The following is a 14,471-nucleotide window of genomic DNA, read 5'->3' as shown; positions in this document are numbered from 1 at the left end:
TTATACCGCCTAATACGGAGTTCATCAAAAAGAGTGAAACTGCGTATTCAGACGCAAGGGCATGTAGTGAAATATCAGTCGCTTTCAAACGTATAGGGAAAAAAAGCTATTATGCTTTTTAATACATATGTTATATTACTTTTTTTAATAATACGATACTATAATGTACAGCATACTTTCTTATAATTTTATCTAATATTTGTAACTACCTTAAAGTTCATATTCTGTTTAATTTAATTACAATTATGTCCGTTACATGAATGTCTTGCTTTCGATGGTGTTCGTTATCAGATTTCGATTTTATTATCGATGGTGTTCATTATCAGATTATTATGGCGAATGTATTGCAAAGTGTTCGGCTGGGGTTGGACAGTCAGATTGGATTTACTTGGGCTTATTAGATTATACAAAAGCATATAAGGGCTGTTTGCGGAAGGGAAAGAATGCGGAGGACGTTCCAAAGGAAGTTTGCTCATATTCACGCATCACATAAGAAAACCAGCGAAAACCTCCACTTAGCTCGCCTGTTCATTGCATTATAAACGAGAATCGAAGTGAGTGGCCTAGCTACGACAGGCAAGAGGGATGGTCCGTGCTGGTTAGAACATTTTTCACGTGACCATATTATAAATTGTAAGGGTTAGTCATACGGATCTTGTTGGAATTAATTGGAATATTCGCTACGGCTGTATGTCTAAGGAAGGTATGACTTCGTGGAGGACTAAAATTCTTTTCAAAAGGCTTATAAACTGGCAACTAGTCCATAATTATGTTAAGAATAGAGCTTTGGATCGCTATTCGCTCATTGGATGAATGCAGAGTTTCATACTCTGCATTACGCATAAGGTAAACTACATAAGCAATCATGCAAAATTTAACTCAAGGTTACGCTACCAGTATTCAGTTGTCTTATATACTCGGTCCTTTAAATGTAATGGTAAAGAATAGCGAGATGCTGAATTGCAATACGAAATATAAATGACGGCAGAATGTTTTTACACTGGATTATAACATTCAAAGAATTTGCAAAGAAATATCAATCAGTAGCATTGTTATTACTATGTCTTCTTTACTCTTTCGAAACATTTGGATGAAAAATACGAATTTCAGTTAAACTGTGATCACGACAACACAAATAAGGAAGAATTTTTTACTAACAGAAAAATACTTCAGAGCTTTATTTCTATTACTGCTTCAGGAAACAAAACAAAGTAACTGATTTCCGACCGATCGACTTTTTGCAATTAATTCTGCAATAAAATCTGCAGAGCGAAGTTCCCAATATTTACTACTATCGCAAATTTTCCTAAAAATTTCTGTAAGTATTTCTCATTTAAAAGGAAATCTTCTACACGGATCGATTAAGAAACACTTTAGACCTAAAAATGCGTATAATTGCATTTAAATAATTTCATTCAACTGTCTACAAATTGAGCAATGCAACAAACTTCTAGAATGTCATCGCTGATTTTACTAGCAGAGAAGTAAGCAAAATACACTTAAGAATGTTGGAATTTTATTTTAAAAATAAAGCTAAAATTTTTACTTATTTCTCTTTATGTCATTTTGACATTTTATAGACTTGATTGTTTTGGTTTGCATACAGAGAAGCGATAAACATATCGCCTTGGAGGGCAAAAGCTCTGACTATGCCACTGGTCGACTGGTCGAACTACCAGTGTTCATCAGTCGTAATGATTTCGGCCATTAGTGGACCTCAATTTCAGATCTCGCGAATGAATTCAAAGCCTAGAGATTACGTGGGGTGTAGGACCTCAAGTTCTGACGCCAGCAGTAATCATGACCCCTGATATTTTTTCCTGCATATTCCGATAGCTAGTTTTCAGACATTAGTTATTCAGTCTTAAAGTATTTTAATACAGTTGAATTAATATTCATCAATAAATAATAAAAATATTCTAAAGATAAGACGTCAATTTTCTTATGATTAAACGCATAGATGAAGATGATTTTTATTACACAGATAATATATATGAATAATATATTTCATGAAGTCATTTCGGGAATATAAAACTTAAGATTCGCATTTCTTAAGTGAAAAAAAAAATCGGAACAACTTTTTGAAGACAAGTATTTCATCTAAATTAAAAGACATCTACAGCGCAATTGTTATAGTACAGTAATGACAGACTATTTCGTGTGTTGACTTGTTATAGCTTTGTACGAAAAGTGATGCTAATGATGCTAATATAGTTTTGTTAACAACTCTGTTGTTTGCACCAATAATGAATCTTATGAAGAGCTATTAAACATGACCGAAATAACTAGATCAGTTTCAGATGAACAGGATGTCAATCGTGTTTACGCGGTATCTCGTAATTACAAAAAAAAAAAAAAAAAAAAAATGCGCCCTAAACTTTGAAATAATGTATTTGCTTCACAGGTGGCCTCTTATTCTCTGGACTATTCGCCGAGCAAACGTTTATTATTATTTTTAAATATCTAAGTGATATACATAGACATGGTAAACTAGCTAATACGTTAGTGGAGTGAGACATTCGCAACATTAAATAAATGATGCGGTGTGTGAGATTATGGCAAAGCCTCGAGGGCTATCTGCCTAAGAGGAGGGATGCCTTCGTGGAGGACTTTCTAAGGGAAACTGGCTCGTATACACGTTACACATGGGGAAAACCACGAAAACGCCCATGCAGCCAGCCCGTTCGCGAGATTCGAACCTCGGACCGAACTACCAGTGTTCAGCGACTTTACCGCTCGGCCACTGGTGGGCCATTAAATAAATGAAGAGTAAGGTTGCGCAAGTGGTACCACTGGTTAAGTCGCACCCTTTAAATGTTAGGCATAATATTACGCCAAATGCTCCTCTTCGGCGAAACGAAATATCCCTAGTCATTGTTTCACATCATGTTCGTATCTTTGTAATATATGTGAGAAAGGCCACGAAAAGAATATCATTCAGTGTCTAAAATTCAAAGAATGGGTACAGGACTTATGTGCTGGAGTTGATAAGAAAATAATAAAAAAATATATATATATATATATAAATACATAAAAAAAAAACTTAAAGGTTTTAGATTTTAAATTACGTGCAAAGAGGCGTTTTTTTAACGTTTTTGTGTGTTACCTTTATTTATTAAATATCATGTTCTTCGCACTTAGACCATAAATTTCAGTTCAATAGCAATGTCGCAAAATAATTTTAAAATGAGCCTATCTTTCGAATTTTCGATACACAGTTCCGCGCGCTGGAAATAAAATTGTTTTTTTTTTTTTTTTTTTCTGTACAACGTTGCCACTGCTCGCTTTGAAATCCTTGAGTTTGTTACTCAAAAATTCGTTAAAGTTTTACAAAATAGGAAATCGATAATAAAACAAATTCCAAATTTCAAATTTGGGCTTCCACATGCCCATATTCGCAGGAGGATTATGTCATTCAAAGTTCGATGGCTCTATGTACTGTTGTTTTATCACAATGCGAGAAATATACATACATTTATGCAGATTTTTCATTATTTAATTTCTTCCAATATAATGCAGAATTCTATCATTTGGTGGCAACGATTTGAAAAGTGAAACGGACATTTATATAGTAAACCAATGCAAAATCGCAAAAAGAAAACAGTAGTCGTTCAGGGACAAAGCCCCTTTGGACTAAAAAGAAAGTTTTATTATAGGTATCCAGTTTTAAATATAGAACGACTTAAGCTGTAGGTGGTATCGCTTAGAATACTGGCTTTCTAAGTTATATTAAGTTCCTGCATATTTTATTAATTTTTATTCAAGAGGACTGTATGGAATTTGATGTATGTATATTTTTTTAGGGGATACGACTTGCGCAGCTTTACTCTGTAATAAAACTTAGTTCCCTGCATTGTACTGTTAGAGTTTAATTCTCTAACTCTCCCATCCAAAGAATTTTGATGCTTTGTCTAATCCTCAAGAGATGATACAGAACTATGTAATGTCATATCAGGGTTTAAGCGAGAGTAGCGTAAGATAAATTCCGCTTTTCATCACGAAAGCACTGTGTACACGCACCTAAACTAATGGTTCAGGTTGCCGTGCAATGATACTGTAATATCGTAGCTAAAATAAAGTTCTTTGAATGCTAGAAGAACTATGTAGTGACTATTCTTTGAGGTCTTGTACCTTAGTAACAACTTCAGAGAAGGATTAAAATACCCTTCACTCAGAATAACAGATGGCCTCTCTCGGGTGAACAAGAAGCCTCCATTTGGGCTTTAATTCAAAACATAAAATGTAAAACTAAATAATTCTAATAAATTTAATTATCCGAAGCTGTGCAAAATAAATCTCACGTAGCTGGTCCTTAACTAAGAATCACCGGCATAAGCTAACAAACGTGTAATAAGTACAGTCGTAGAATAACAAGCTTTAACTTCTCGTAATAGCAACAATGTGGCGGAAAAGCAGAACACGCTCAGACCTGGGTTTAATTATTAAGTTCTACTATATTTGCATAAAGCGTAATACCGAAAACTCATTCTGGCACGAAAATGTAGGTAGAAGAGTCACAACGTGCTGGAATCACTTATCTTAAAACAAAAGTAACTGTTAGAAAAATAAAGTAAAATCGTACAATACAATTGAAAGCATTTAAGCCTGTTTTATTTAATCGTATTGCAAACATTATCACATTATGCGAGTTATAAAACATTTTGTTTTCCAAAAACTCTTCTGGTACATTCATAAGCCGTGGATGACACAGCTTGAATCCATAAGATAAATACTGCTTTGAATCGACACTGTGTAGGGTATAGGTTTCAGAAGTTTGTGTTGGTGTATTTAATTATGGCAAAGCACACTAGGGCTATCTGCCTAAGGGGAGGGATGCCTTCGTGGAGGACTTTCTAAAAGAAACTGGCTCGTATACACGTTACACATGGGGAAAACCACGAAAAGACCCATGCAGCCAGCCCGTTCGCGGGATTCGAACCTCGGACCGAACTACCAGTGTTCAGCGACGTTACCGCTCAGCCGCTGGTGGGCGTAGGTTTCAGAAGACATACCTTGAAAGGATCGGCACTGCGAGAATCAACACCCAACAGGATCGAAACATCATAGGGTTTTTATTGCATGAGACTGACTTTGTCTACACTTGACATGGCAGAGAATCGTCCCGGTTTATGACTGACAATAGTTACCAATATAACCATCAACAGCACAATAAAGAAATGTTAATAATGCGTAAGAGAATTAAAGAACATTTGTCACCTGCACAGAATTTTCGAAAGCATACAATAGGCACCAGGCTAGAATCGGCACCGACATACAGTCGACACTGGCATAGCAGAGGCAAGGCCCACAATTAGCAATGGCACATTATGAAGAGAGCAAGAATTTGTTTAGCAACTAGCATAAAACCAAACTGATGCACTGAAACGGGCGTACGGAACCTGCGACGGACGGAACGAAATTGGCATTAAATCGATACCGGCATAGGATAGAAATTGGCTTCCGCCTCCTGAACGTAGAGAGCAGTAACATATTGCCAAACATTTCATTACCTACGTATGTTGGACTGGACTGGATGATTTAGTTTATGCAAAAAATGCGAGGGCTGTCTGTCAAATGAGAAAACATTTTTTGGAAAGAAACTATCTTGTATTCACTTATACGTGCGAAAAATCACGAAAACTCCCAAAACGTATAATAATAATGTGATCTCATATGGTAGTGGTCACATTTTAGAAGCCCACCAGCGGCCGAGCGGTAAAGACGCTGAACACTGGTAGTTCGGTCCGAGGTTTGAATCTCGCGAACGGGATGGCTGAGTGGAGCTTTCATGGTATTCCCCATGTGTAACGTGTATATGAGCCAATTTCCCTTAGAAATACTTCCACGAAGGCATCTCTGCCCTCGGGCATATTGACCTCGAGGCTTTGCTATCACATAATAGCCCGTTATATTTATAAATCTCAAAATTAAAGCTGCATGAATTTGAACCTTCTTGAAAGGTTAAAATTCGATTAAATTTTTCATATTATTCTTTAGAATAAGCACGTGAGATCGAAACCGGGTTTGGTCTGCCGTGTCGATCGAATAGTGGAAGAGTAGCTGTCGATCGTCACAGTGAAGACTTTGTGCATTATTTCCACACGACTGTATATGCTGTGACTATCACGGCAGGAATTTAACAATTACTATATCCAAGTTATTTGTGTAGCAAATGGGATTCAATGCAGTTTACAAAAGCAAATTTATAAGTTCGTTCAAGCCGCAATCGAACGGTGTCCGGCATTCTAAAATCGTTAAATGATTTTCAAAAAATGGTAAATAAAATCTAAAAATCCCTAAATCGTTAAATGATTTTCAAAAAGTGGTAAATAAATCTAAAAATCTCTAAATAGTTAAATAATTTTCAAAAAAGTGGTAAATAAATCTAAAAATCCCTAAATCGTCAAATGATTTTCAAAAAGTGGTAAATAAATCTAAAAATCCCTAAATCGTTAAATGATTTTCAAAAAGTGGTAAATAAATCTAAAAATTCCTAAATCGTTAAATGATTTTCAAAAAGTGGTAAATAAATCTAAAAATCCCTAAATCGTTAAATGATTTTCAAAAAGTGGTAAATAAATCTAAAAATCCCTAAATCGTTAAATGATTTTCAAAAAGTGGTAAATAAATCTAAAAATCCCTAAATCGTTAAATGATTTTCAAAAAGTGGTAAATAAATCTAAAAATCCCTAAATCGTTAAGTGATTTTCAAAAAGTGGTAAATAAATCTAAAAATCCCTAAATCGTTAAATGATTTTCAAAAAGTGGTAAATAAATCTAAAAATCCCTAAATCGTTAAATGATTTTCAAAAAGTAGTAAATAAATCTAAAAATCCCTAAATCGTTAATTGATTTTCGAAAAGTGGTAAATAAATCTAAAAATCCCTAAATCCTTAAATGATTTTCAAAATGTGGTAAATATGTACCTTGTTACTTATCATAAAGGCTCAAAAAATTTTATATAAGATCTCCGTCCATCACTTCATAAAATGTTTTAAAATATTTGTAAGAACAGTGTGACTTCATACGGTAGTTCCTCTGTGTTTATAAATTTCAGAAACAAAGCTACTTGAAATTGGGTTTATTTGAATAAGCAAAATTTTGGACAATCCTGAGGGTTTTTTTGGGGGGGGGGCGAAGTCTAAATATCTGACCAGCATTTCATTTGATTCATGTCGCAATTTGTGAGATAACCGGCCAAGTGTGGCAACCTCTCATTCGGCTTTTATCCGAGTTCTGGCTCTGGAAAAGCGCGCCTTTTACGACGGGTCGTAAAAGGCGGTCGTGAAGGAGTTTACGAGGCGGTTGATGGCGGCGATCGCACGCCAAGCCTGATGAAGAGCTTTTCACACGAGTTTTCATTTTGTGTACTTTCCTTTTAATGAGGCACCGCTGCCCCTTGTTATCTGCAGCTCCCTGCCTGCCCCCTTGTTCCTCCGCACTGGGTGAGTTCTACATCCAGATTAGCCAGCGAGATCAAATCTTGGCTCCAAATTGAGGAGGATTCCAGAATGAGTGCGAATAAGGTAGTTCTTCAGTTGAAAATGAAAGTCATCTTTTTGCCCTTTTTTTAACCCTCCCGCCGACTCTGTTGCGTTCTCTTTATTTTTCAACTTTTTTGGCAGTTATTTTTTTGTTTATTTTTCCATGCTTATGTATTTGTATTTTTCAGCGTAATTTTTTATTTTTTTCCCCTTTCCAAGCAAGCATGCATAATCAAGAGAAAGTGGAGTGCGTAAGGATGTGTGTTTTAGTCATAAAACGGAGAAGACAGGAATGAGAGTTTTGCAAGGGGCCCCGGTGCCCCACAATGACTTGACCATAAAATGATCTTTCACAGATAAGACGCATATGAAAACGGGTGATGTTTTCGATTTTTTTCCCTTCACTGTTTCTGACTTCCTTCTTTAGAGTAAGAGGCAACTTAAATCGAAGGAAGTAAGGAGTTCAGCAAACATTCTGTTTCACTGCTTTGTTTGTCCCTTTATCGAAGCCGATATGAAGTAAATAAAAGAGCGTGAATCTTAAATTGAAAATAAAATAAAATACAATAAATTCTTCCATTACGCTTTCATTGCTTTTGAATACAGTTGTCATCCTACCTCATACGGATAGAGAAAGAATGTCTTACTTTTTCTCACCAGTTTGAATAGAAAGCAGCAAAAATTTAGCACAGTCATATTTAGCATCTCCCTGCAATGCGTTATAGAATCTAGCATTAAATAGTAAAATAAATTAATTTTAAAGCATTTTGTTGAGTAACTTCATATGTTAGTTAAATCTCTAGTAACTAAGTAAAAACTGCATTGCAGGTACTTAGATATCATCGATAATATTCAGTTATGCGTAAATAAAAACTCAAAGCACTATATGCTGATAGAATCTGATTAAAACGAGTATGGGCTACTGTTAGTTAAAGTCAAATATTTCAGCGTAAGTTCAGTATTTATGCTCAAAGAAAAGATTGCTTATAAAGGCAACTGTTTCAAAGAAAATAATTTGAAGCACTCACTATTTTAAGTTAGTGACTTTCGACAGAAAGCATAATTGCAACAACTTCTGGGACATTATAAACTCAAAAATCTACTGACCCAAATTCCCGAATTTCTAGACCTAATAAGATTAACCAAGAGTTGTAAACTAAAAAAAAAACTGTTTTGTGAGATGAAGAAGATTTTTGCTTTTATTAAACAAGTAGCTTCTGCACTGGAGAAAACTGCGAGCAGTAGTGATTTTAGAAATTTTTGAACGTACGAAATCGCAAAAATTATTTTATGTTATTGCTATCTCTTCTGGTCTGCCAGCACGAAATTATTAATGACTATTGTACTTCGTGCATCAGATATCACTGACTTTCCCCATTGTAATGGAGAATCAACTCGATTTCATAGACCCGGTACAAGCAATGCTGCAGCACTGGGCTCTGGTCTTAGACTTTATAATTAGTAATTTAAATATAGTGTCAGAAAGCCATTAATTATCATTTCTTATAATTAATTCTGTGTCCATTTGGAGAATCCCAGGTTGAATCATAAACCTTAGACGAATGTAATTTGCTTTTACGCTAGCACATTTTATTGGAAATGAAACTTTGTTCAGCACACCTTCCAGATTTTGATAAACAGATTTTGTACTGTTCTTTCTTACCACCAAATGTACCTTACCATCGACCCCGGAAACCGACGTAGATAAGCTACTGGCTAGAATCTGTACCTAGGCAGTCTCGGCCACGTGGTACACAAATAACGAACCTAGTGGTTGTAAAGGCCCCGGAAAGATCGCTTATCGACCAGTCCGTGGGTCTGGTACGTCCTGGAGCTTAAGGTTCTAGTAGCCTGTTGTAGAGTCCCGGGTTAATTGCCTGTGGGTCGCGCCCCAGGTTTTCTGGTTAATGTCTTTGGTCAACAGACAGCTCGTGTGACTGGCAGGCGGCAAATTTGACGACCAGTGTCGCCAAATGGCGATGGCGTCAATCCTCACCAAGGTGCGAGGACAGGGGTTGAACCCCTGGACCTGATTCTGCGGTTGGATTGGAAGCATAGTGTCTGCTTAGATGCTGAACGGAGCGTGATGCCCAAAACAAACTTACCACCAATTGTATAAAAGGACTATCTTCTCGACAGCTTCCATGTGTGTTAACCGTAAACAAGAGTGTTACAAACTTCGGAGTTACACTTGCTATTCGAACTAAGGCCCACTGGCATGATAGTCGGTTCCTTTTAACACTTTTAATCAAAGGTAGTATTTAGTTTAAATGCTGTCATATTTACTTAAAAATCAATAACTGCTTGCTTAAAAATCATTAATCTTATTATTATTAGTTATAATAAATCATTACAAATAAACTTAAAATTCATTTGCGATGCCTTAACAGTGCCTTCGGTTGAATCAAGTTCATTTTTAAAATATAAGTATAATTGACTGCAAATGAAATTATACGGCTATGGAATTTGAAACTACATTTGGCAATTTGTACTTGATTTCGTTTTACAGATCAAAAAATTTTGACGTTCCACACTTTGCGTCCATATCCGTAGTTGTGGGAATAATATAAGAACAACATACTCTTATATAATTTCCATTTCTTACGTAAGAGTAACTGCCTCACCCTTTTCAATGTTTATCTGCCGCTCCTGTTGCCTGGCGTTGTCCGCAGCCACTTTCAGCAGGCCCTGGATGTTTCTGAGTAGTGTTTCTATTGATGATACAACTTGTCCAGTTGGGGATCCTCCGTCCACTGCCAGGTGACTGAAGGGGAACATTTGACTAGGGGGAAGCCGCTCTCCATTTGCTGTGCTGCTAACGTCAGGGTGATCGCTGAAATCTGAGATTCATAACATAGAATATTCAGCTGAGAATGAGGAAAAACATATAAAGGATATCGCGAAATATACTACGCAGTACATACAAAAATAAAAGACTGGTATTTTATTTTAATAAACAGATGCATTTAAATTACATTATTAAGAGATCAACAATATATATTTCCTCCCTACTATAAACAAAGTATTCAAATATTAAAATATTTAAAAGAAAATAGCAGTAAATATTCTAAAAAATAAATCGTAAATTTGTACGTGAATTACGTTTTTTTTCCTCGTCTGAAAGCGTGTATTATTCTTTCTACCGAGATAGGAAAATAGCATCCGCTTTCATTAAGCCAAATGTGCACCTTGTTAAAATGATAAAACTTTCCGTATTCTATACAACAACAGCTCTTTCTTTTATTTTCGAAACAAGCTGTTGCCAATTTATGGAACATAAAGTGAGTATATTCCATCATTTGTCCTTGAAATGGTACTGATGTGTTTTCTGCAATTAATCGTTTGAGCGGTCGCAATCGAGTCCTGGGTTATGTCTGCGAAAACATATTGTTATAAAATGCCCATTTTTGGTAAGATAGCTTCCAGAAAAGGCTAAGAAAGGCAAGGTTGCCAGATTTGGTGCGAAGTCTCTCATTTGGCGACAAAATTGGTGATATGCCATAGACGGAGTGAGAACATTCTAGAACGAATTCTTACCAAGTTTCCCCGAGAATGTTCTCGAAGGCAGGTCAAAAGCTATACATACCCTACCCGTACGCGGCGGTGTAGAGTATCTCGCGAGTATGTTGAGTTCAGTAGTAGAGTCTTGAGTTCAGACATTAGCTTGAGAGCGACCGAACCGAGTCGGGAGCTGTATTTTAGTGCTTTGCAGTGAAGCTGTCTTCAGCGTTGTTGCCTGAAGTCTGTGTTGCTGATTGTTTCAGCGGGTTTATCGTAGTGTTCGACGACTGTAACTGTGTTATACGACGATTGTATAATACTGACGAATAAATTATGTTTTGATTCTTCATCAAATGTTGTCATCAATCACTCCAAATCCACAAACCCGTAAAAAGCAATAATATGCAGACTGTGTGCTATGGGTGCAAACTCTAGCAAAATTGTTCTTGAAGTTGCAAAGCTTTACGAAAAATGTGTCGCAGGTTTATCATTCAATCCTCATTGTTTCCTACGTTATTATGATTTTAAAAATTATGATAATTTTGCTTACATAATTATTCGGCCATCGCTTTGATGGAGACAAAATACTTCAATGTCTTTAATGTCTTAAATCAATAGGTTAGAATAGATCTGCAGAATTTGTTGATTATATACTACTTGACTTCGATCAGGAATAAAACAAAATGTGTTTCGAGTACAACTCTCTCGCTTTACCCCGAGAATCAACTTTTTTTTGTCATGCAATTATTTTTTTTAATTAATGTTAACTAACATAAAAATAGTGCTATATTTTAAAATATTCTTATAAAACTGCTTTTGATAACAGTTTTCATAAATACAAATACATCTTATTAAGTTATTTCCAAATAAAGGTCTATTTCCATTGAATTCTCTACAGGCGATATCAGAGGTATTCTTGTTACTAAGGTTATTATCAGATAAAATATACTACAACGATATCCATATTAATTAATCTTCCTGCATTATTGGTGTTCAGCAAGAAATTTGATCTCCCATCTAATAATAAAATATTTTATTACAATATGACTCCAGAAACTAATTCATCATCATCATTCATTAGCTAATTATGTCATTAAAAATACAGCACTTCGAATTTACACGAAGCATTTACTTCCTAGTGTAATTTTTGCTCGTTACGAAAACAGTTGCAATAAGAGTTTAGTGTCTGATGAATGAAGAAATAACTGTACATTGCAATTTTAACTAAAATTTTAATTCTAATTACTGTGAATATATTCTTAAAGTGCTATCTATATATGTTACTGTAAATATCAATTGATTGGCAGCAGCTTGTAAAGTCTGTCCAAGAATAAGTTTATCAAATGGTACCTAATAAATTAAGAATTTAACTGTAATTAAAAAAAAATTTTAGTTTTGTAATAGACTTTAATAAATATATTATTAAAAATAAGAAATTATGCAATTTTCGAGAAAATTTCTATGAAAGTGATAGTATCAAACCATATTTTGTGCATTCAACAGAAAACAAACAACTACCTCTGTTAAATTCAAATTTATCATTAATGAGAAGATTTCATAAAACTTATTAGGGGATTGACTGTATAAATATTCATATATCACACTCTATTTTATTCGAGACCTTGGTCTCTGTCGTCGTCGTCATCATCACTGTAATCGTCGTCCGCTCCATCGTTATAGGCACCTTCACTTCCACTGCCTTCCCCTCCGTGCAGTCCGACGCCTCCTCCTCCTACGCCGCCACCGCCACCTCCTCCACCACCACCGCGAGTGCTGTTTTGGGAGAGGTTAAGCACCGGACTGTGAACGCTGCCACCGGTACCTGAAAAAGAAACAATGTTTAAGAAAAACAAAAATGTTTTAACGTAAGTAAGTTTTTTTTTTAAATACTTATTAGCCCAAAGGAGCTTTTAATTTTGTTTTGCATTTTGCCTTGGTTCACTATAATTGTCGGTTCACTTTTATAATTGTTGCCACCAAATATTATCGCCCCGTCTTATATTTAAAGAAATTAAATAATGAAGAATCTGCATGAATGCATGTATGTTTCTCGCACTGTAATAAAACAACGGTACCTAGAGTCATCCAATTATGAATAATGTAATCTTCCACTGAATATGGGCATCTAGAAGCCTGAATTTGGAATTTTGAAATTTGTTTTATTATCGATTTCATATTTTATAACACTTTAATGAATTTTTGTATTAACAAACTCAACGATTTCAAAGCACGCAATGACAGCAGTGTACGGAAAAAGAAAATTATCTCCAGCACGCGAGACTCTGCATCGGAAATTCTAAAGATAGGGGTTGGACCCTAAAGATAGGGGGGAGATAGGGGTTGGATAGGGGTTGGAAAGATTCTAAATCAGGGGTTGGACAAAAATATGGAAACACCTTTAAAAAAACATGTTTCTTTGCTTAATATGGTGTAGGAAACCAGTTGGCATCCAAAACAGCTTGCAGTCTTCTCGGAATGGATAAATACAGTTCCTGTATGTTTCCCAAGGGAATATTATACCATTCTTCCTGCAAAACGGTGGCAAGTTCAGATAACGATGTTGGCGATGGATAACGAGAACTCACTTTCCGTTCCAATGTAGACCACAAAGGTTCGATAATATTCAGGTCTGGTGACTGTGTTGGCCAGGGGAGGTGGGACAACTCATCCTCGTGCTCAGAAAACCAGTCCTGGACAATGTGAGCTGTGTGAACAGGGGCTTTGTCGTCTTGGAAGACACCATCACCATCGGGGAACAAAGTTTGTACCATGGGATGAACTTGATCGGCCAAAATGTTCACATAAGTCTTGGCAGTCATGTGCCCTGACACAGTTATCATGGGGCTAGCAGAGAACCACGATATGGTTGCCCAAACCATAACAGAACCCCCGCCATGTTTTACTCTTGGCAACAAGCAGTCTGTATTATAGGCTTGAGATGGCGTTCTCCAGACTTAAACTCGGCCAGAAGTGGCTCGTCAGACCATATTACTCGCTTCCACTGCTCTATAGTCTAGGCTTTATGACTTAAACACCACCTTTTCCTGTTACGGGCATTAGCATCACTGATGAGTGGCTTCTCAATTGCAGCACGGCCAGCAATTCCCTGTTTATGGAGCTCCCTTCTAATTGTTTTGGTACTCACAGGGTTCGGTAACACAACATTCATTTCAGCAGTAACTTTTGCAGCTGTGGTCTTCTTATTTCTCGTCACAATTGCCCTTAATGATCGTCTGTTACGATCACTCAGGACACACTTTCGTCCGCGCTGTGATTTAGCAGATGATGTTTTTCCGCTTTTCAAATATGCGGAATAAATCTTCGATACAGTACCTCTTGAAACACTAAACACCTCGGCTACCTTGCTTACGGAAGCACCTACCATACGTGCTCCAACAATTTGCCCACGTTCGAAGTCTGTTAACTCTGACATAATGCATTGACAACCTCACATAACAGTATTCCGACTACAATATTCCGTCAGTA

At 36.2% G+C, this 14,471-nt stretch overlaps 1 protein-coding gene across 2 annotated transcripts in view; it reads right to left on the bottom strand.

Annotated features, from left to right (window-relative positions):
• LOC118185374 (dachshund homolog 1-like) overlaps positions 1 to 14,471 on the bottom strand; it is a 546,499-nt gene that overhangs the window by 127,453 nt on the left and 404,575 nt on the right. For both annotated transcript variants that reach the window (XM_085824377.1, XM_085824378.1), the window contains 2 exons: positions 12,607 to 12,807; positions 10,109 to 10,324 (listed from right to left, as the gene is read on the bottom strand). In XM_085824377.1, the coding sequence (XP_085680503.1) occupies positions 10,109 to 10,324; positions 12,607 to 12,807 (417 nt within the window). The remainder of the gene's footprint in view (positions 1 to 10,108; positions 10,325 to 12,606; positions 12,808 to 14,471) is intronic.

This window comes from Stegodyphus dumicola, chromosome 9, assembly GCF_044657685.1.
Source record: "Stegodyphus dumicola isolate Sdum_Otavi_A_Nest chromosome 9, ASM4465768v1".
Lineage (NCBI taxonomy): Eukaryota > Metazoa > Arthropoda > Arachnida > Araneae > Eresidae > Stegodyphus > Stegodyphus dumicola.
The sequence above is the reverse complement of the archived record's forward strand: the minus strand, read 5'-3'. Positions and strand labels throughout refer to the sequence as shown.